This window comes from Cupressus sempervirens, chromosome 8, assembly GCF_028749045.1.
Source record: "Cupressus sempervirens isolate cs-2001-9-10 chromosome 8, ASM2874904v1, whole genome shotgun sequence".
In the NCBI taxonomy this organism is placed as follows: Eukaryota; Viridiplantae; Streptophyta; class Pinopsida; order Cupressales; family Cupressaceae; genus Cupressus; species Cupressus sempervirens.
In genome coordinates this window covers 767,388,983-767,411,942 of record NC_143125.1, presented here as the reverse complement: position 1 = coordinate 767,411,942, position 22,960 = coordinate 767,388,983, and the positions used below count along the sequence as shown (strand labels likewise).

The window sequence follows — 22,960 nt, the reverse complement described above, 5'->3', positions numbered from 1 at the left end:
GAGTCTGTAATAGGCAAATCCATGATCAATGCCATGTCGAACTAAAGAGGGGACATTACACAAATACTCCCTCAAGCTGAGTTTTCCTACAATGATAGTGTAAACGGATGTATTGGGAAAAGCCTATTTGAAGTGGTGTATGGCATTCATCCAAGAGGAGTATGTGAACTCAAGGAGCTAAAGAATCATGGAGAAATCAGTAGACATATTGATGACTTTACCTAGTCTATGAAAGAGTACATGAATAGGTAAGGACTTTGATGGAAGCAAATGAGACACTTGAGTCTAAGGTGGATGAAAGAAGAAAGGATCTGCAATTTGAAGTAGGAAATTGGGCAATGGCACATCTCAACAAAGACAGTTTCAAAAAGACATCTCAAGCAAGTTACAAATGAGAAGAGTCGGACCATGCAAAGTCCTAGCCAAGTACAGACAAAATGCCTATAAGATAGACATTCCCAAGCAACTACCTATCTCCCCTATCTTTAATGTACAAAACCTAATAAAATACAAAGGTCTAGAAGTAACAGAGGATAAACATAGTATAGAGGTAAACAAAGATGCAAAGGAGATCAAGGTACCTGTCAAAGTGAAGCCACAAGCAGAAAGGGTCTTAGATTCAAGGATTAAGAAGGAAACAAGACGTAACATTTACATAGAGCACCTTGTCAAATGGAGACACCAACCAAAATTAGAGGCTACTTGGGTAGCAGAAAGTAACTTCAAGAAACTTGGCATCAGTATGGAACTCCCATCTCTAGGAGTAACTTAATTTCTTTGTTGTAGGGGGAGAATGGTGTAGTAGCACCTAGGGTTTGAGGCTAGACCCTAACCAAATTTTGGCTTGTAGGTGACTTTGGCCAAGTCACTAATGAATAAGGACTAAGAATAAGTACCAAGTATGTCCCAATGTATTAGAGAGCGTGTGAAAATGTTTTCAAAAGGATTATCAATGAATGGTCACAAGTTGTCAACATAGTGTAAGGTTGGTCAACAAGTCAAACTGACTTCAAAGTGCATGTAATTAAGTGGAAACATGTTGTAGACGGTTAGAAATTGTCACGTCCCCTTTTCAAATAATTAAAAAATAATAATCTTTGCTAAGGCAGGCAGGCCCAAGAAAGTGAAGTTTCGAAAAAAGGGGGTTAATCTTTGGAAACCGTTGGACTAATAAATGAAAATTGTTATTAAAATATGTTTCATTAACCTCTCTTGGACGTGAGTTACGGTTATGCCCTCTTTTAAGGGGTTTGGAGGCATTTTGGGCGGATTCCAGAACTTGATTTTTGCTCATTCTTTGTTATTCTTCAGAGGCTGCCAAACCTGTGAAGAAGGAGACCCAAGAACGGGAGTTTGCAGGTTTCCAGGGAGACCCAAGAACGGGAGTTTGCAGGTTTCTAGGAAGGCTAAGGACAGGAGTTTGAAGCCATTCCATGTGCATGCTCATACAGAGTTTTCCTTTGTGCTGAATAGTGCAGATTTGTGGGTTTTCGGGTGTGTTTTTTGTATGAGTTTGGTGTTTTCAGATTGAGTATTTCATATCAGTTTGGGTTGCTTCTGTATTTCAGACTTTAAGGTGAAAAAATAGAGCTGAATATATGTATTGGGACGTGATTAAACTTTTGAGATAGATTATTAGTGTTTTTGTGGTGTTTCCGGGCATTTTTGTGTTAATTTCGGAAGCCCGATGAGCATAGTTTTTGTCCTACATTTGTGAACTGTTGTGTAAAGGCTATACGGATCTGGAAATGTCATTTTGTAGGCTGTTATGCTGCTGAAATTTCTGTAAAAATGTCCATTTTTAGATTTATTAATAATTTGTGAAGTTGTGAAGCTTTTGGCACTATTTGCAGCATACCCGATTTGGGGTTTCTTGAGAAATTTGGTGGATCTTTGTGATATTAGTTGTTTGATCTTAAAGATCTGATTAGAGGTTGGAAATATCATGTAAAATTAGAGAAAGGGACATTTCAGTGGTATCAGAGCTATGATCTTGCTAGCCTGAGGGTTTGTAGAAGTTTGTATGTCAGTTTTGACAACTACCCAGATCTTGCATGTCAGTTTTGACAACTACCCAGATCTTGCATGTCATAATTTATGGTTGCATGTTGCTTCTAATTAGCTGCATGTCAAAATTTATGGTTGCATTCTACTTCTAATCATTTGCATGTTAGTTCTTGGTGAATTTGGTGGTTGCATGTTGCTTCTAATCTGCTACATGTCAAAATTTATGGTTGTATGCAACTAAGTGAAAGAGAAAAGAGATATTTACAGCAAGAAAAGAATAAAGAAATTTTGATCAAACCTCTAGTTAAAAGTAAAAGTATAAAATCCAAGGAAGGAAAAAGTATGGCTAATCTAGATGAGATGGCAAAGAAATTCTTCCAAGACATCCAAAATATTCAGAAGCAAACAGTGGATAGTTTGGCAGAAACTAGAGAGGCTTTGTGAATATTGACAAAAAAATTGCAAGGAGTTGCATCTATTAATGAGAAAGGGAGCACTTCAGAGGAGTCAAGAAATCTGAAACTCACACTCTCTCAATCAACAAAAACTATTTTTCTGCATGCAGATGAGCCACCAGTGCCAAATCCAGCGCTTAATCCCATGGAAGAGGTTACAGGTAACTTGATTGCATTAAGAGCTACTTACAATGGCTTAGATGACGACTTTCATAGTTCAGCTCCTTTTAGAGAATATGTGGCTATAATGAACACTTTGATGCCCAAGAAAGAGTACAGAAGGGAGCATGACATAAGTGGAAGAGAGCTCAAAAATAAAATAAGCAAGTTTATAGCACCTACTTTTGATGAAACAAATAAAATTTCAGCTAGAGCATGGCTACAAAAATTACAGACCTTCTTCACACTTAACCCCATGAAGGAGAGTGATGCTGTTCAAATTGCAAGTCTACACTTGGAAGATGCAGCCTATGATTGGTGGTATCATGGAATGACTACTCAAGGTCATGATCAGATAACTACATTTGATGATTTTAGTCAAAGAGTGATAGATAGATTTGACCTCAAGGATGATGATTATGAGGATGTTATTGTGCATGATGGTGAGATACCTGGTGGAGATGAGCAGACATTGAGCATTCATAACTTTTCTGAGAGAGAGAGGACCGGGCACAGTTAGATGCTTCGTCACATGAGGTTGAGGCTAGTAGTACTTCACATGATTTATCCCACCAGCTGAAGGTGAGTGAAGATAGTATTTTGACTTCATTATCTCATCATGACAGGTATGTGGAGTTAGTTGGTATTGGTGATATTACTCAAGTGAGGATTTTGCTTGAGTTACCAGCTGATTCTAGTTTACAGATATGGACTCAAGATTGTTCTATTGGCATTTGGGATTCAGTTGACAGGAGATCTTTAACACTTTTTGGTAGCAGTGTTTGTTTGGGTGCTATCATGGATTTGATTAGCAGATTGCACGGTGTTGTCTTTTCTTGTGCTAGCAGCTTGTTCGATGTTGGTATTAGTTTTTATACACCGGTGTTGGGCTTTGTTCATATATCCAGTCGACCATACTTGCTGGAATGTGTTGATAATCTTTCATATTTGGCAGTGTGTACAGATGAGTCCCAGGGTCATATTGGCATTGATGACATCCAGGAGGATGCAGTGGGCAGTTTTGAAGACTTAGTTTCTTTGGGTATAGAGGAGTTGGACAGCAGTGCTACAGTTTTTGATACTCCGTATGTTGATATGAGCTTTAGAGTTGATTCACAGGACATGGATGGTAATACTCTAGAGACTAGTAACTTTGAGGATACTCCTTTAGACAGTGCATCAGAGGAGGTTTGTAGGAGACAGTCAAGCCAGTGCCATCATGTGTCTAATCAGTTGAGAGTTAGTGACCAAGACATTGCTATCACTTGCCAGCATTTCGATGCTGCTCTTCAGTTGTTAGCAATTTATGGATGGGGTTCTCCTACTAGTGATGAGCAGGAAGGCAGTTATCTTTCCTTGACAGAGTTCCACTCTTTATGGGAGGCTATCCGAATTTTGAGACAGGATTATATGCAGTTGGTAGCCGATAGAGATTATCATATGGAGTGGGGCAGTATAGCATATGATGCATTGTTGGCCAAGGAAGATGAGGTGAGTAAGCTTACTTAGCAGCTTGAGGTGACTTCTGAGATTCTTGAGAGTACACTGTTGGATTTCAAGGAGTCACAGTTTCATTTGGCTAAGGTGACCATGGAATTAGAGCGACTACAGTCTTTACCTGATTCTATATAGTCACAAGCTGTGGTATTTGATGATCCAAGGATGTCCATGGTCGAGATTGTCAGAGACAATGGAGATGGGGATGCATCCATCCTTGATACTAACATTGGCATATCAGGTTCATTCCCACTAGAGTCAGGTTCAGTTGAGTTGGGTGTTGTAGCAGATTGTTGTATGCCTGACATAGTGGTGGCCTCTAGTATTGATGGCACAGAGACTAGAGATGTATCAAAGATCATGTGTGATGTTGGTGAGTCAGCAGTTGGCATGGTTCCTGCTAGTAATACTACTCCCTTGGTGATATCTTCAGAGGTAGTAGTCAGTTCTAACATGGTTAATGATCAATTGCAGTTAGTTTCATCTAGATTACAGTCTGAGCCACTGACTGAGATTGGCGAATTCTATCGGCATTACACTGTGAGGTACGCTCATCAATTTACCTTTGATGACCATGTTGATGAGATGATGATACAGAGATGTACTTTGGTTCCTAGTGCTTATCATCAGTTATGGGACAATTTGATGCCTCAAGATGAGAGTTGTGATGGGCATGACATGGTGATAGGTTCTGCAGTTGACAGCTTGATACTATGTGACTTAGAGCAGGAGTTTGGGAGTGATGCTTCAGTGGGTGTTGTTATTGATTCTACTCCTTTGGCTATGACATCTCCTGACTTAGCTAGTGATCAGTCACAGTGGGTTGTATCACTTGTTCATGGTGAGCTGTTGACTGAGGTTGGTTTTTTTAATCAACATTATATTGCAGTGTATGTACATCAGTTAGCATTTGATCCTTGTTTTGAGGCGTTGATGGCAGGCAAATTTGGTTTGGATTCAATTTCTTACTCTTTATCTTGTAATGTCTTTTCACCATCAACAGTGCATGGGAGTTATGGTTATGAGATAGTGGCCGGTGATTTGCAGAGTTGTGTTGACTGCAAGAGTTGTACAGTGTGTGGATTCTCCATACTTGGTATAGTTTCATTCGAGAGCGTTCACCATTGTTGCAGAGTTGGATTGTACATTCCGTATAGGCCAGTGGGATGCGTTGATGGTATTTACTGTGTTGGTAGTTTGATTTGTCAACTTTACTTGCGTTCTGATGTTCTAAGAGTTTGTCTCATGGGTTTTTGACTGTGGTAGTGGTGATTTTGGAGTTTGGTTGAGCTATAATTGTCAGTTTGATTATGGATTCCTCTTGGTCATATTGCAGAGGATATTGCAAGAGCTTGTGTTAATTGGTAGTAGTATAGTTCATGACTACATTTGGGATCCAGGTGGATTGATTCGTTTATTGTTTAGCCATTGCTTGAGGACAGCAATGTTTGGGAGGGGAGGACTTGTCATGTCCCCTTCTCAAATAATTAAAAAATAATAATCTTTGCTAAGGCAGGCAGGCCCAAGAAAGTGAAGTTTCGGAAAAAGGGGATTAATCTTTGGAAACCGTTGGACTAATAAATGAAAATTATTATTAAAATATGTTTCATTAACCTCTCTTGGACATGAGTTACGGTTATGCCCTCTTTTAAGGGGTTTGGAGGCATTTTGGACGGATTCCAGAACTTGATTTTTGCTCATTCTTTGTTATTCTTCAGAGGCTGCCAAACCTGTGGAGGACACCGAAGAACGGGAGTTTGCAAGTTTCCAGGGAGACCCAAGAACGGGAGTTTGCAGGTTTCTAGAAAGGCTAAGGACGGGAGTTTGAAGCCATTCCATGTGCATGCTCATACAAAGTTTGCCTTTGTGCTGAATAGTGCAGATTTGTGGGTTTTCGGGTGTGTTTTTTGTATGAGTTTGGTGTTTTCAGATTGAGTATTTCATATCAATTTGGGTTGCTGCTGTATTTCAGACTTTAAGGTGTTAAAATAGAGCTGAATATATGTATTGGGACGTGATTAAACTTCTGAGATAGATTAGTAGTGTTTTTGTGGTGTTTTCGGGCATTTTTGTGTTAATTTCGGGAGCTCGATGAGCATAGTTTTTGTCCTACATTTGTGAACTGTTGTGTAAAGGCTATACGGATCTGGAAATGTCATTTTGTAGGCTGTTATGCTGCTGAAATTTCTATAAAAATGTCCATTTTCAGATTTATTAATAATTTGTGAAGTTGTGAAGCTTTTGGCACTATTTTCAGCATACCCGATTTGGGGTTTCTTGAGAAATTTGGTGGATCTTTGTGATATTAGTTGTTTGATCTTAAAGATCTGATCAGAGGTTGGAAATATCATGTAAAATTAAAGAAAGGGACATTTCAGAAATGCTTACCTACACTCATTTGAAATGTCCATGAGTTGTAGAAGTGCAAATGTATAAAGCTTGCAAAAGTTGTCAGTGACAACATTGACACAGTTGTGCAAAGGAGGCAACAAGCAGTTGTGGGTCAATTTTGACCATTGATACATGAGCAGAGGAGCTATTTAGGACCATCCAAGGTCTTCGAGCATGGTTAGAGACTGGTATGTACGGAATACCATAATAGAACTTAACTGATTTTCTGCAATTACTGTCTCCGTCATCTTGCAACTCAATCAACTACATGTTAATGGATTGATTTGAGTGGTTTTGTTTGATGGTTAGATAGAGCATTGTTTGTACTTCATTTGTGTACATTTTTAGGGTTAGAACTTTTGTTTTACTTGGTCAAAAAAACTTCCTTCGTCTATGACCAGTTTACTGGCCCATACAGAGCAGGAAGTCTTCTAATGGCCCTACCACGAGCTCCAACGGTGGGAACTGTATGACCTTTAGGAATATGCTAGGGCACTATGAATACTTTGTACATATGGAGTTTGGAGTCAAGATTTGCAAGTCTATTATTTTTAACATCAAGCCCTAGGCGAGACAAAGTGTACCCGACTAGGAAACTTGATGATTGCAGAGCAGAAATGGAGGGCTTAATGGATTGACTAGTGCAATCGAAGATTGTGGAGATGTAGAGTGGTGTCTAGAGAACTTGATGGAGCCCAAAACTTACCTTCATTTTAGTAATGATGTTGGTATGATTCAAGAGTGAACATTGGTGTTGAAATTAATGGCGTTGAAGGATAACAATACAGTTGATATGATATCATTCTGTAAATGCACATTGGTCTCTATGCAATCCACTCTTCATAGCATTCCATGTGAGTGTTGTGGTTGTTCTTGATATGAAGGTGTGAATTCAGTTTGTAGGCTTCAGTTTTCCATAAATGTACAAGCAAAGGCACCTTAGCATGAGCAGATCCTATGGGTTCATATGTTCTATATATTCTGGCGAGAAATGGATCAGGACACAATTCGATAGCACAGTCAATTAGTATGAATGTATATCTCATTCAAGAACTAAACCAAGATTGTAGAATGATTTCACCGAACTTAACCCAAATCTGCTTGAATCAATATGATAGCATTCTTCTCGGCACCCCATCATCATTTGATAACCCAGTCTGCTCTCCTAAATTGGAAATCATTATCAACAAGACACATAATAGTATATAGAGTTCACTGTGATCCATAAAAAATATACATAAGTTGAGCCTCATTGAAAGTATAAACAATATGTAAGGCAACAATTATTGGTGTCATCGATCATGTCAATCAGATGGAATAAAATTAAGAAGGGCAATAAGCATCAAGTATGAATCTATATATGATGAACTTCTCCTAACTGTGATCGTTTGTATATAAGAGACGTGGAATGAAGAAAGTGTTGGTTCAAGAAAAAATAACATGTAGTCCAGACCACATACAGACTATGAAGTGGCAATGAACAAATATTTATGAAGAACATATTAAAGATTAAAAATGAAGATCTTAGAAGCTAAGTCCATCTCCAGTGGATGCGTAAGGGAAAGCAATATAAATATGTGCTGAGACACCTCCATACACAGCAAACAAATGATGAAGCCATTGTGGACCATCTCACGTAGGTATTCCCTAACCATACGTAGATTGAAGACATGAAGACCATGTGACAATGAAACCAAGAGCCTTTAGGTAATGGTACTGTTGCCAAGCATTATGGGAATCAGATATGTACACAATGACATCTGGCACCAAGAATCATAGAACATCCGGAAATAAGCGTTGGAAATTTGGAGTTTTAACAATTTGTAGAACGATCAAAAGGGAGGGATACCACATGTTTTACCATACAGGGTAAAAAGATCAACACATTTAGTATAACACGATTAAATGCAGAACGGATACTTTATTCATATATGCATTTACTGATTACAACCTAAATACAATGACTACAATGATTCCAATGATCATTCCAAGTCCATTTCGAACGATGTACATATACCTTTCCGAAGGGGTCACTCAAGCGTCACGCGACCGTTCGGATACTATTCTACCCGTCGGCTACATTATACATTGTATCGACAACACCGCATGACAGGGACAGGTAATAAGGATTAATCGAGATGCAGTATTCATATTGAAGCACATCATCGTGTTTCTCATAAATGATGTGTTTGCACAATATTGGAAGGATCTTTGCCAGAAGTCACCCGTGGATCCTTGTGAGCCCTCAAGAATCAAAACAAAACCTTCAAAAATCACAGGCGCTGTCAAGAATAAAATTATTTCATTTTCAAAAATAAACTATAGTCATTTAATTTAATAAACTATAGACCAATTAAGCACTCTCAAACCCACACAAAACTCCATGGAACACACCATTTTTGGCATTTTGTTCTGATTCCACACTCTTTTTGGCAACTACTGATGTTTTACTACCTATTTCTGTCTTTCCCTTCCCTTTGGCATCATGCATTACTTATTCTCAATTGTTTCAATCTGTCATCATTTTTTTCCTTTTTTTTTGCTCTTCCACTTCCTTGCTAGCCACTATACGGACTTTGTTTCCCCGACTCTATCATACAGACTTCAAGCAATATTTGGTCGTTTTCAAAACAATGTTTCCACCGTGCCTCCTATGGCTCTGGGTGGCTTCAACGTCGTACGCAACCGGCCTCATCCCTTTGCTGTGGTCGTTGTACGGTCCTTGTTTCTTATTTATCTACCTTCTTGACACCATACGGGTTGCCTTCTATTATACCCCCAGCCATACGGTTTTTTATTCCTCTTCCTTGACACCGTACGACTACCTCCTAATATGCTCCACCCGTACGGCCTTTCTATGCATCCCAACTCTTGTTCTGTTTCACCGTATGGTCCCCTTTAGCCATACAATCACTGTGCCTTCCTAGCTCTGCTCTAAATACCGTACGGCTGCCAGCTTCCTGCCTTTGAATACCATACAGTTCCCAGACTTAAATATATTCCTTCCTTTCCTTCCGTACGGTAGCTTTTATATACTTGCAAGGCTTTCTAGAGGCCGTACGATCTTTCATATCTATTGTTTTTTACTATACGGTCTTTCTGCACTAGCCGTACGGTCTTTGATATCTCCTTCTACTTCCTCTAGCCGTATAGGGTCTTAACTTGTTCCTCTTATGTTATCTGCCTGATTTGCTCCTTAAGTCCGTACGGAGTTTTTATTATCTATGTCAATATGGTCTTCTTGATTTCCATTTCCAAGAGGGCGTACGGTCTTTTCAACTCCTGCATATTATATACCTCAAGGCCGTACGACATTTATTTTTATACTTCTTCACATTTTTCTTTACTTTATTACTTTATTAGGTTGTCTTTCTTAATACTCCTTTATGTTTTATAACTTCACACTTTTAAACTATAGTTTATTATTTCATTATCATCGTGAAGCAATCTAAATTCTGCTATGAACTCTTTTTTAACATCCGCCAATGTAGTTAGTTTCTAAGGGTCGGCATCGAAAAATCAGTCAATTGCCACACCCCACACAGTTGCTGGGAACTGTCTTATCCAATCATCCTCTGCGGTCATGAAATTTGCTGCCCATAAGGTTTCACACGTTTTACAATGTCAAATAGGATCTGTTGTACCATCACCGTTAAACTTGGGTAATTTTTCTTTAGGACCTGCCATTGTTAGTTTCTTTTGATTCTGAGGTACTTGTTGAGCACCTGCGCTATTCTAAACACCCACGTTGTTCTAAGCACCCGTGCTGTTCAAAGCACCTGCGTTGTTCTAAGCACTCGCACTGTTCTGGATAGCAGTCTTGTTCCTGACAACCGCGTTGCCTGGTGAAAGTTCTTCTAGTGAGGTTGTTCTATTCTCCGCCTGTATCCATTCGTCCGGTGTATCAGGAACGAACAGTTTACTCCACGCTCATGCTCCCTCGGTAATCCGAGCCGTCCAAGTTGCTTCCCTTCCATTCGGACACTCTCCCCTAAGCATATATAGGTTAAGAAACTTCTCCTTTGTTTCTTCCACTAAATTAAATCGCTGTCGAGTCTCCTCCAACAATTCCTCGACACTCCTCAATCTACTAGGTGAGTGCACTCCCTCTATCTGTGCCTCTTCACCCCTTCGATGCCCCTCGGCAATTTGCTAAAGCCTCTGCCTGCGCTCTCGCTGCTATGCTAAAATTAAAACTTCTTGTGCTGTACATAGTTCATCCTTATCTTTCACCTTGTTCCTATCTTTCTTAAGCAAATTCGGCATTAATCTTCACATCCTTCCTTCGTTCCAAGTATGTCTGGTAAGGGTGCCAAATGTTTAGCATACAGGGTAAAAGATCAACACATGTAGTATAACACGATTCAATGCAAAACAGATACTTTATTCATATATGCATTTACTCATTACAATTTGAATACAATGACTACAATGATTCCAATGATCATTCCAAGTCCATTTCGGAAGATGTACATATACCTTTCCGAAGGGGTGACTCAAGTGTCATGCACCCATTCGGATACTATTATACCCATCGGCTACACTATACATTTTACCAACAACACCGCATGACAAGGACAGGTAATAAGGATTAATCAAGATGCAGTCTTCATATTGAAGCACACCGTCATGTTTCTCATACATGATGTGTTTGCACAATATTGAAAGGATCTCTGCTAGAAGTCACCCATGGATCCCTGTGAGCCCTCAAGAATCAAAACTAAACCTTCGAAAATCACAGGCGTTGTGAAGAATAAAATTATTTCATTTCAAGAAATAAACTATAGTCATTTAATTTAATAAACTATAGACCAATTTAGCACTCTCAAACCCACACAAAACTCCATGGATCACACCATTTTTGGCATTTTCTTTCGATTCCACACTCTTTCTGGCAACTAATGATGTTTTACTACCTGTTTCTATCTTTCCCTTCCCTTTGGCATCATGCGTTACTCATTCTCAATTGTTTCAATCTATCGTTTTTCTTTTTTCTTTTTTTTGCTCTTCCACTTCCTTGCTGGCCACTATACAGACTTTGTTTCCCTGACTCTGTCATACGGACTTCAAGCATCATTTGGTCGTTTTCGAAACAATGTTTCCACCAGGTGGCCTGCATACTGTACACAACCTGCCTCGTCTCTTTGCTGTGGTTGCCATACGGTCCTTGTTTCTTATTTATCTACCTTCTTGATACCATACAAGTTGCCTTCTATTATGCCCCCAGCTATACGGCTTTTTATTCCTCTTCCTTGACATCGTACGACTGCGTCCTAATATGCTCCAGCCATACGGCCTTTCTATGCATCCCAACTCCTGTTTTGTTTCACCGTACAGTCCCCTTTAGCCATACAGTCACTGTGCCTTCCTAGCTCTGCTTTGAATACCGTACGGCTGCCAACTTCCTGCCTTTGAATACCATACGGTTCCCAGACTTAAATATATTCCTTCCTTTCCTTCCTTTCCTTCCATACGGTAGCTTTCATTTACTTGCAAGGCTTTCTAGAGGCTGCACGGTCTTTGGTATCTGCTATTTTTGGTGGTACGGTCTTTCTGCACTAGCCATACGGTCTTTGATATCTCATCCTTCTGCTTCCTCTGGCCATACAAGGTCTTAACTTGTTCCTCTTATGTTCTCTGCCTAATTTGCTCCTTAATTCCATACAGAGTTTTTAATATCTCAGTGTCAGTATGGTCTTCTTGATTTCCATTTCCAAGAGGTCATATAGCCTTTTTAACTCCTGCATATTATATACCTCAAGGCCTTACGGCATTTATTTTTATACTTCTTCACATTTTTCTTTACTTTATTACTTTATTAGGCTATCTTTCTTAATACTCCTTTATGTTTTATAACTTCACACTTTAAACTATAGTTTATTATTTGGCATTTTAAAACTATGTTCAACTTCAATATTTTCTTCCTTATTATACATATATGCATTATTTGCGGACTTTTTTTCTTTCCTTAGTTGTTTGTCGGCGGAGGACCATTTCTTTCATGGTATATTTTTAACTTCAATCTATTTACTGCATCTAGTATTTCTTTTCCATCCAGTGTCCACAACTTAATTGCTCTGTTATAGCCAACTTCCCGTATCTTGTATGGTCCGACCCATTTAACTTTGAACTTCCCTGGTCTGATTTCATTCCATCCATTATACTTCAATACTAACTAGCTCGATTGAAAGTTGTTTAATTTTAAACGCTTCCGATGCCATACCTTCCACTTGTTTTGTGCAACTTCTGTGGCCCATGCTGCATAGTTCTTATTCATTCGGTACGACTTCTTCCATACAGGTATTGCACCTTCGATCAATGGTATCCAATGGACACATAGCTCTGGTGGTACTCCTTTTAAGTCCTTATACATCCAAGTAAAAAAATCCTTGTACTCCATGAATATTTTGAATGTTGCCGCTTTCAACACTGGGTTCCAATCATCTCCTAACAGAATGTTATTCGGATTTTCTTCATCGCCCAAGTTTATTTTTTTCACCATAGGCTCTTCATACTTCATCAGTTTATCTTCACTAAACATATGGGCCGGTGTTTCATCCACCTGCGATTCTCCCTCCTCTAATTCATTGTACTCCTTCGAGAACTCATTGCCTACTTTTTCTTCCTTGACACTCAACATGTTGCAGCTCGAAAAAACCTCATAATCTTCCATTTGCCAATGTAGCAATCCGTTCACCGAATCTAGGTCGTCATCAGTTGACCCTCCATCTAATCTCAACACCCCTTCATTTGGTTCCATCTTCTTTTTACCTTCATCATCACTCTCGCCTTCTCCTTCTGAGTCCGACGACGCTACTTCTTCCCCTACCATTTGTGTATGCAAATCAATTATGAATCTCCTGCCTCCTTTCTCCATGGACAGGGTGTTCTGTTTCCAATCATGCTTTACCTTTGCCTGCACCAACCATCCCTATCCCAGGATGGCGTCGTACCCTCTTCTCTTTAGTCGGATGACCAAAAAATCCACTAAAAATGGTTGTCCCAATTGTTACCGACTCTGCCATCAAAGTTCCCAACGACTTTATTCCATGTTGATCTGCTATGAGTAACTAGAAAGTAGGTGGCCATAGTGTGGGTTGTCCAAGCATTTTCCAAATATCTTCCAACAACACATTCACTCCCGATACTCCATCTACAATTGTATCTGTCAGCACAGTACCCAAAATGCCCATCTCCACTACTGCTAGGTGCCTCCCTGTCATAAGTGCCAGCCGAATCAGGTCTGTTGCTGCCGCCGTTGTTTCCTTACCATCCTTTGCTTCCTCTGTCATTCTCAAGGACGACATCATATTTATAATAGCCGAGCGCAATTGTGGCATCGTGAGAAGGTCATTTAATTTAATCGAGACTTCCGTCTGCATTACCTATTTCACCATGTTTTGTTCTGCCAATTTTCTTTTTGATGTTTCGGCAGTGTCTTTTACTTGTGACTTCTCTACCTTCATCTGCTTTTCTATCTCTGTTAGGGATTTTTGTAACCTCTCCTCCTCTTCTTCCACATTTGGATATTTTTCTTTCTTTGCTTGTTCCCGTGCGATTGCCAGTACCTTCTCATCACACGTTTCAATGCTTAATAGATTTACACCTTGCTTTGGACATTTTGAATCTTAATGTTCCCCTAGACCACACCATCTACATCGTAGTTGTGGCGTCTCCTTCGTAGGACAATCCCTAGCGAAATGACCCCAAAGATTGCATACTCGGCACTGTATCATCGACCATCCGTTTGCATCATATTGTATTCGACTCTGGCCTTCGTTGTTATTGTTGTTGTTTCCACCCCTTCCGCGTCTGTTATTATTGCGATATCCACCCAAAGTTGCATCATTGCTTGTGTTATTGTTATTGCTATTGGATGCTTCCTGCATTAATAACACATGCTAGTGTCCTTTTGCTTTCATGTTAAACGGGCACTCTTTTAGGGAATGTCTCGCCACCTGGCAGATGTCACAAAACTGTTTCTTCGAGCATAAGCCCTTTGTATGGGCATCCTCTTTGCAATCTGTGCACCACAGTTCTCCCTTCACTATGTCCAGATTCTTTTTCAAATTCTTGAATTCTTTCATCATCCGAAGCATATCTTTCCGTAATGCTCGCACCTTCTTGTTCGATTCCTCATCACTACTACTACTTTCCGAGGATGAATCATCTGAATTGGAGGATTTATGCTTTTTATTCTTACTTGTCTTTTGTTCACTTTCTAAATCCATTGCATGAGTATACGCGTTAGTGTACGATGCCGGTGGTACAATCTTCATCTTCTTTTTCAAAGCCAGTCATAGCCCTTCCACAAACCATCATTTTTTCAAACCGTCCGTCAGTTGACTTTCCATCTTCCCGACGAGCTCTTTCAGTCATCCAACATAGGCCTGTACTATTTCATTCTTCCCTTGCTTAGTACAATATATCTCGGCTACTATTTCATTATCATCCCGAAGCAATCTAAATTCTACTATGAACTCTTTTTTAACATTCACCCATGTAGTTAGTTTCTGAGGGTCGGCGTTGGAAAACCAATCAATTGCCACACCCCGCAGAGTTGCTGGGAACTATCTAATCCAATTGTCCTCATCCGTCACACCATTTGCCACCCATATGGTTTCACACGTTTTACAATGTCGGATAGGATTTGTTGTACCATTACCGTTAAACTTGGGTAATTTTTCTTTAGGACTTGCCATTGTTACTTTCTTTTGATTCTGAGGTACTTGCTGAGCACCCGCACTGTTCTGAGCACCTGCGTTGTTCAAAGCACCCACACTGTTTTGAGAACCCGCGCTGTTTTGGATAGCAGCCTTGTTTCCGACAACTGCATTGTCTGGTGAAAGGTCTTCTTCAAGTGAGGTTGTTTTATTCTCCACCTATATCCATTCGTCCGATGTATTGGGAAATAAGAGTTCACTCCATGCTCGTGCTCCCTCAGTCGTGCGAATTGCTTCCCTTTCGTTCGGACACTCCCCTCGACATATACAGGTTAAGAAACTCCTTTGTTTCTTCCACCAAATTTAATCGCTGTTGAATCTCCTCCAGCAATTCCTCGGCACTCCTCAATCTACTAGGTGACTGCACTCCCTCCGTCTGTGCTTCTTCACCCCTTCAGTGCCCTTCAACAATCTACTTAAGCCTCTGACTGCGCTTTACCTGTTGTGCTCAAATTAAAACTTCTTGTGTTGTACGTAGTTCATCCTTATCTTTCACCTTGTTCCTATCCTTGTTAAGCAAATTCGAAATTAATCTTCATATCATTCCTTCGTTCCAGGTACGTCTGGCAATGGCGTCAAATGTTTACCGTACAGGGTAAAAAGATCAACACATGTAGTATAACACGATTCAACGCAGAACAGATACTTTATTCATATATGCATTTACTGATTACAATCTGAATACAATGACTACAATGATTCTAATGATCATTCCAAGTCCATTTCGGACGATGTACATATACCTTTCCAAAGGGGTGATTCAAGCGTAACGCGCCCGTTCGGATACTATTCTACCCATCGGCTATACTATACATTTTACTGACAACACTGCATAATAGGGACAGGTAATAAGGATTAATCGAAATGCAGTCTTCATATTGAACCACACCGTCGTGTTTCTCATACATGATGTGTTTGAAAAATATTGGAAGGATCTTTGCCGGAAGTCACCCATGGATCCCTGTGAGCCCTCAAGAATCAAAACTAAACCTTCGAAAATCATGGGTGCTGTGAAGAATAAAATTATTTCATTTCAAGAAATAAACTATAGTCATTTAATTTAATAAATTTATGAAGAGGTACCATTTTAAAAGGTTCGATAGGAATTATAAAGGATCTATTAATTATAAAGGTGTGTTTTTCTTTTTAAAGAGATGCAACTTTTGAATTAAAAGATATAAGATATCTTCTTCTATATATTCTTTCTATAAGCATCAAATTTATTATTATTCAATTATACAAAATATTCAACCATTATCCAGCATCCAGTTTTCATTTTAATTGAGTTTGAGGACCTTGCCAGCCAAAGAACTCCAAAAATTTAAATTCGCTATAGAAAAGCTTTGAACTAGACAATCAGTGTTTGAGGCGAAGGTTTACCTGCCTGGGTGTAGCGGAGCTTGAAGTGCAGGGGAATTGAGAAGTATTCCCGTTCATTGGCTAGAACTGATTGAGAACTCCTATCGGAGAAGTGGCAGGCTCTTGGATTTCTAATCTACGGTTTTGGGAACCAACATATTGGCGATTCTATTGGGGAGAGTTGCTCGCAATACATATTGCGAAGTTACCCAAAATTTCTAAGTTCGTAGATCAGTGTCAAAAGTTGTATCAATTTGTTTGGAAGTGTACTCTGTTAGAAGTAACAACTGGAAGATCAATACATTCCTCAAAAAAGGTGGTGACTCTATTTAATAAAGGATTTCAATTGGTAGGTCTGCTGAGGGAGAGGACTTAGAAGGAAGTGATTTGATTATCTAACATGGACAATATGTACTACAATCAGGAGGCGGATCTATGTTACACCATGGAGGAAGAATACATACACCCCTTAGATGCATTTTTCAATTTGGAAAGATATGAAGGCGAGACATCGGCACATTTGTTTATAAGGATGGTGGATATTTTTCAGGAAGTACCTTCAGACATCATGCCTCCACACAAAGAACTAATAAGAAAGTCTCATGAGTTGGGAATCTCACTAAAAATCCTGATTTGATGCTTCTCTTCCAAATATTGGATGAAGGTCCGAGTAATATATCTCCTTTGGATGCATATTTGAATTTAGAAAAGCAAGAAGATGAATCTGCAACACAATTCTTTGTAAGAATGTTTAATGCTTATCAAGAAATACCTTCTGAATACAGACCTCCATCATCTGATCTTCTCTACAGGATAGGAGAATTAGGCCTCTTATATGATCATCAATTTCTTAACTTTCTCAAACTTATGGATAATGAACTAGTTGCAGAGGAGAATGAATTCAAAACTAAAGTAACATATGAGTCAAATGAAGTTCTTGATTCAAATAGAGATGAAAATTTTGAACATTCTGAAAGAAAATCAGCCCATGATGATACTTATATGCCCACAAATGACAATGAATGTAAAGATGTGGAAGAGGATTCTCTTAGTGTGGAGGAGATTTCAGCCTTGTTAGAGCTAGAATATCAGAAACATGTTGAACGACATGGTCCAAATTTTTTCTCAAATCACCATGGTGAGCAAGTTGATGGAATAGTGCATTCTCAAAGGGCATTGGATGAAAGAGATGATCATTCTGAGGAACCATATAGCAATGATGAAGTAAAACATTATATGGTGTATGAACAATAGGAAAGTTCCAAAGGTAATGTTGATGAAGAAATCAGTCTTCTAGATGAAACATCTGATGATCTAGGTGAAGGCTCTAATGACAGTATGCCTGAATTCTCCATGTACCTAAACCCATTGTTTGAAGAAGAAGTAATAGAAGACATCATAGATGGAAAACTCGCCGAGTACTCGGCGAGTTTTTAAAACTCGCCGAGTTTCCTAGCTCGGCGAGTTTTTAACCAGTTAACTCGCCGATTTAAAAACTCGGCAAACTGGTAAAAACTCGCCGAGTAATCGGCGAGTAGTCGGCAAAAACTTGGCGAGTTTTCCCTAAAAACTCGCGGTTTACTGGTGAACGCGGCCTGTGAGGATTTAAGCGGCAGTGAGTGTGTTTTTTCTCATTCTTTCTTGTATTTGCATTGTTTAGAACCTTGAGGAGTGAAGAGAAGAAGGTTTGGAGGCATTCTTGGCTGATTGCAAGTGATTCAAGGCGGATTTGAGTGGATTGTAGAGGATTCTAACAGATTTTAGAAGACAAATTTCTTTCCAGGTATGTTCATCTTATCATAGTTTGAAAACTTTTTATAGTTTTATAACAAATGTTCTTTTGTTTTTGTTGTTTTTTGTAAATGTTTTCAAATCATTTAAAATCATTTTGAATCATTTGAAACCCTAGCTTCTAAGGATATGGTTGAAGTTTGTTGTTTGCTAAGGATATGGTTCAAGTTTGAAGTTTGAATCATTTGAAACCCTAGCTTCTAAGTTCTAACTTTGTTTATTCATTTCTCTATATATTTATGTGTAGGGCAACGGTCAACCATTAAAAAAATGACAAACCCACAAGAAGAGTGGCCACAAACACCATGCCCATCTGGATATATAGGCACTCGGCCTAAAAATGCAAGAGATAAGGCATGGCGGTATGCCTATGAAGCTCCAAATCCAAATGATATTGGGAAGGTGATATGCATTCCCTGTGAGAGAATTATTTCTGGAGGCATAAACCGCCTCAAATACCACCTTGCAGGCATAAAGAAACATGACTCAAATCCTTGTCTCAAGGTAACTGATGAAGAAAAAAGATTCATCCATGCCCTACTTGCAGCTGCTGAAGAGAAAAAATTGAATAGGGAGAGGGCAAAAATAGCTATGAGGGCAGCCATAGCTGAATCTGAAGGAGCTCCTTTTGATATGCAAGAGGAAGAAGAAGTACTTGAGAACATACCAGGATCTCTTCGTGGCCCACGGATCCGCAAACAAAATTTCTCTTTTACCGGTTCCACTTCTTCTACATCTCCTACTTCTTCATCATCACCATCTAGATCCCCATCAGGGATAGGTGGTTATTTTGTGCCCAGGAACACACCTGGAGCACAGCCATCATTAGAGGGCACTGCATGGTTTAAGGAGGTGCATGAGCAAACTGATATTGCAGCAGCTGATTTTTGGTTTTTCAACAATATCTCAATGAATGCCGCTGATAGTCCCTATTGGGTCAATATGGTGAATGCAATGACAATATCAGGCAAAGGGTACAAGCCGCCTAATCGCAAGGATATGAGTGGAAGGTTAGTATTTTACTATTTAGTAATTGTAAATAATTGAGATTCACTTTAGTTCATTGTTATATTTTAAATCTTAATTGTTATAACTTATTTCCTAATTTTTTACTAACACTTACACTTTATTTAATATTACACTTAAATTTTGTAGGTTGCTTGACAAAGCGGTTGGTAGGGCAAGATTGTTGATAGAAGACCAAAAGAAAGAGTGGAAGAAGTATGGCTGCACCATTTTATCTGATGGGTGGACAGATGGAAGAAGTAGAACCATTATTAACTTCTTGATTGCTTGCAAAGATGATGTGGTGTTTTGGAAATCTGTCGATGCCTCCAACAAAGTGAAAAATGCAGCCACATTGGCTTTAATGTTGGAGAATGTTGTCATGGAGGTGGGAATAGAGAATGTGGTGCAAATAATCACAGATAATGCAGCAGCATATGTGGCAGCAGGTAGATTTAATTTTTTATATTTGAATCAATATGAATCATGAATGTAATGCTATGGTATTATTCAATTTAGATTTGATGTAATTTGTAAATACTAAATATGGAAAGTTTGTTACTGATTATTGATTTTTTGCTAATCTTTTAGGTAGAATCCTCCAAGAGAGGCATCCCACACTTTTTTGGTCACCTTGTGCAGCACATGTCCTTGACCTTCTTTTGGAGGACATAGGAAAACTTGATTGGGTGAGTCCAGTTGTGGAAGATGCTAGGCGAGTCACGAAATATATCTATAATCACCCATGGGTTCTCAGTTTGATGAGAAAAGCCACTAAAGGCAAAGATTTGATGAGACCTGCTATGACAAGGTTTGCAACGGTCTTCTTGACGTTGCAAAGTATTCTTGACCACATATTGGCTTTGAAGCAAATGTTTGTGTGTGCTGATTGGGTTGCTTCACCTTACTCAAAGAAGCCCGAAGGAGAAGCTGTGGCACGAATAGTCTTTGATGATAGCTTTTTTGCAAAGGCTAAGGAGATTGTGGAGGTAACTTCATTATATTTTTAGACTTTTAGTTTATTCAAGTTTCATTTTCAGTTCATAACTTACTATGTTATTAACTAATTTGTATTTTTCAAATTTCAAATGTAGATGTCTCTGCCCCTGGTTCTAGTCTTGCGCACATGTGATGGGCAGCAATCCCCAATGGGAGGTCTTTATGAGGCCATGGATAGGGCGAAAGAGGCTGTTAGAAGTTACTATCACGGGGACAGTCTCAGATTTGACCCCATTTGGGAAATAATTGATAGGAGGTGGAACAATATGCTCCACCAACCTATTCATGCAGCAGGCTACTTCCTCAATCCCAAATTCAGGTACTATGATAATTGATTGTCCTTGAAGTTGGGATTTTAATAAGTCTTTATTTTACTTTACTTTTTAAAGTTGTGTAGTAAGACTTGATATCATTTTCTATTTGTTTTAGGGTTGATGATTCCTACTCAGATCCTAATGGAGAGGTCATGGAAGGTCTCTCTAAATGCATTGAGAGAATGATATCAAGTGAAGAGGAGAGAGACCTTATTGTGACCGAACAACAAATCTATGTGGAATCAAGGGGTCCTTTGTTCTCTTCTATGCTAGCAAAGAGAGCAAGATCTACTCAAGCACCAGGTAAAGCGTCAAACATTAAAACTTTTGCTAATTGATAAGTTGTGCTTCTGATTTTGTTTTTTATTGCTTTATAACTTTTTAAATTTTGTTTTGCAGATGCTTGGTGGGCAAGTTGGGGTGGCAATACCCCCAATTTAAGGAAATTTGCTCTCAGAGTCCTATCCCAACCTTGTAGCTCATCCCATTGTGAGCGCAATTGGAGCTTATTTGAGTCCATCCATACAAAGAAAAGAAACAGAATGACTCAAAAACGGCTTAATGACCTTGTTTATGTGCACTATAATCTTAAGTTGCGCATAAAAAAGTCACAGCTCTTAGAACTACCTGGTCCGCTTGATCTAGATGAGATAGATCCTTATTCTGATTGGACAGCACAGGAGCCAAGTCCATTTTTTACACCAGATGAGATCGCTGATTTGGAGAGGCAGGCCATGGAGGGGGAGGTTGACACTGATTTTCAGTTCACTATGGATGACATTGAGGATGAGGACGAGGATGATGATGATTCAGGCGAGGATCAGACATTACCATTAGGAGGAGATGCATCCTCTTCCAGGACGCCGAGCCAGTCAGTAGGGACGTCGAGCGAGGGGGCACAGCCACAGAGTTCACAGTCACGCAGCTCACGCCCTATCCCAGTGCGGGGCACTTCTTCTAGGACTAGACCCCCTCGCTTTCCTGCTAGTGCAAGTGGAAAGAGGAAGATGTGATTGGCATTGTCACATTGTATTGATGTATTTAGACTTTTAGTATTTACTTCTAGTTTGACAGATTGAAACTATTTAGTAATTTACTATTTTGCTTCCTACCATAAGCATTCTGCATGAGAATGCAATTTTGTACGCATTATGCATTTATATATATCTAAACTTTGTTTCTTTCTTTTGTATTGTCTTTAATTAACTTATTAGATGCATCTTCTCATTAAATTTTGCAAAATAAATGTATTTTTAATTAAATTTCAGCGGTTTTTTAGGTTTCCGAGTTTTTCCCGAGTTTTTTTTTTAAATCGCCGAGTTTTTCCCGATTAAACTTTTGGGGAGCTTGGTGAGTTTTTGCATTTGGCGAGTTTTCCAACTATGGAAGACATATCTGAATTCACGACATTCTCAAATCCATTTTTTGAAGAAGACTTCCAATGCAATCAAATCAATCAGCAAAATGATGAAGATAACAGGTCTGATTTTGAAGTTGATGAAACTCATGATATGCATATAGAAGATGAGATACCTTTCAGCTCATCCCATCAGCAGGAAGTACATCAGACATGTGAAGGTGAGATAAAATCAGACTTACACAAATAAAAGAATGTGTTGAAGAACAGTGCTGAAAGTTTTCCCAATATACTATCTGATCAGATTCTTGATGAAAATGAAGTAGCATTTCATAAAGCTAAGCCTTTTTGTGAGGAGACACAATTTCTTGAGCATGATGATGGGGCAGATTGTGTGGAGAAGGATGTCCAAGAAGATGCTTGTAAAACTACTCAAAGGTGTTACCCAAAGGAGCTTCCATTCAGCAAAGACCACATTGATGAAGCAAAGCCAGCATGTATTGTCTATAAAGATGATTCACCTAATGCAGATTTGAAAGATGGGCAACAAACCAAAGAAATGAAAGAAAGGCATATGGCATGTCATCGGTAGAAATTGTGTATCAGCCGACAGGTCCCTTCGGAAAGGAAATTGTGTATCAACCAACGGGTCCCTTCGGAAAGGTTCTTGTTATGTAGCCGACGGGTCCCTTCGGAAAGGTTTTTGTTATATAGCAACATGTATGTGGCCAACGGACTGCTTCGGGAAAGTTCTTCGGAAAGTATTTATAACCCCTTCGGGAAGCATTGTATTCATCTTATGATTGAAGCATAATGTAATGTCTTTGGCATATGTGAATAATAATAAGAAGAGTTCTACTGTTCGTGTTCGTGTTCACTATCTGTGTGCGTTTCTTAGTTAAT

At 39.1% G+C, this 22,960-nt stretch overlaps 2 protein-coding genes across 7 annotated transcripts in view; one reads left to right on the top strand and one right to left on the bottom strand.

Annotated features, from left to right (window-relative positions):
- Window positions 1-22,960, bottom strand: part of LOC149544673 (acyl-CoA thioesterase II) — a 313,792-nt gene that overhangs the window by 51,080 nt on the left and 239,752 nt on the right. The gene's annotated exons all lie outside the window — the stretch shown is intronic.
- Window positions 17,110-21,808, top strand: LOC149544678 (uncharacterized). The gene is made up of 6 exons (XM_089795237.1): window positions 17,110-19,392; window positions 19,538-19,836; window positions 19,979-20,376; window positions 20,482-20,705; window positions 20,816-21,003; window positions 21,100-21,808. The coding sequence occupies exons 1-6, from the start codon at window positions 18,653-18,655 to the stop codon at window positions 21,711-21,713; spliced, it is 2,463 nt and encodes an 820-aa protein (XP_089651363.1). The 5' UTR covers window positions 17,110-18,652; the 3' UTR covers window positions 21,714-21,808.

Coding starts and splice junctions, on each gene's coding strand:
- LOC149544678 (XM_089795237.1), top strand. CDS start 18,653: ATGACAAACCCACAAGAAGAGTGGCCACAAACACCATGCCCATCTGGA. Junction 19,393..19,537: donor CGCAAGGATATGAGTGGAAG/GTTAGTATTTTA, acceptor TAAATTTTGTAG/GTTGCTTGACAAAGCGGTTG. Junction 20,377..20,481: donor AGGCTAAGGAGATTGTGGAG/GTAACTTCATTA, acceptor TTTCAAATGTAG/ATGTCTCTGCCCCTGGTTCT.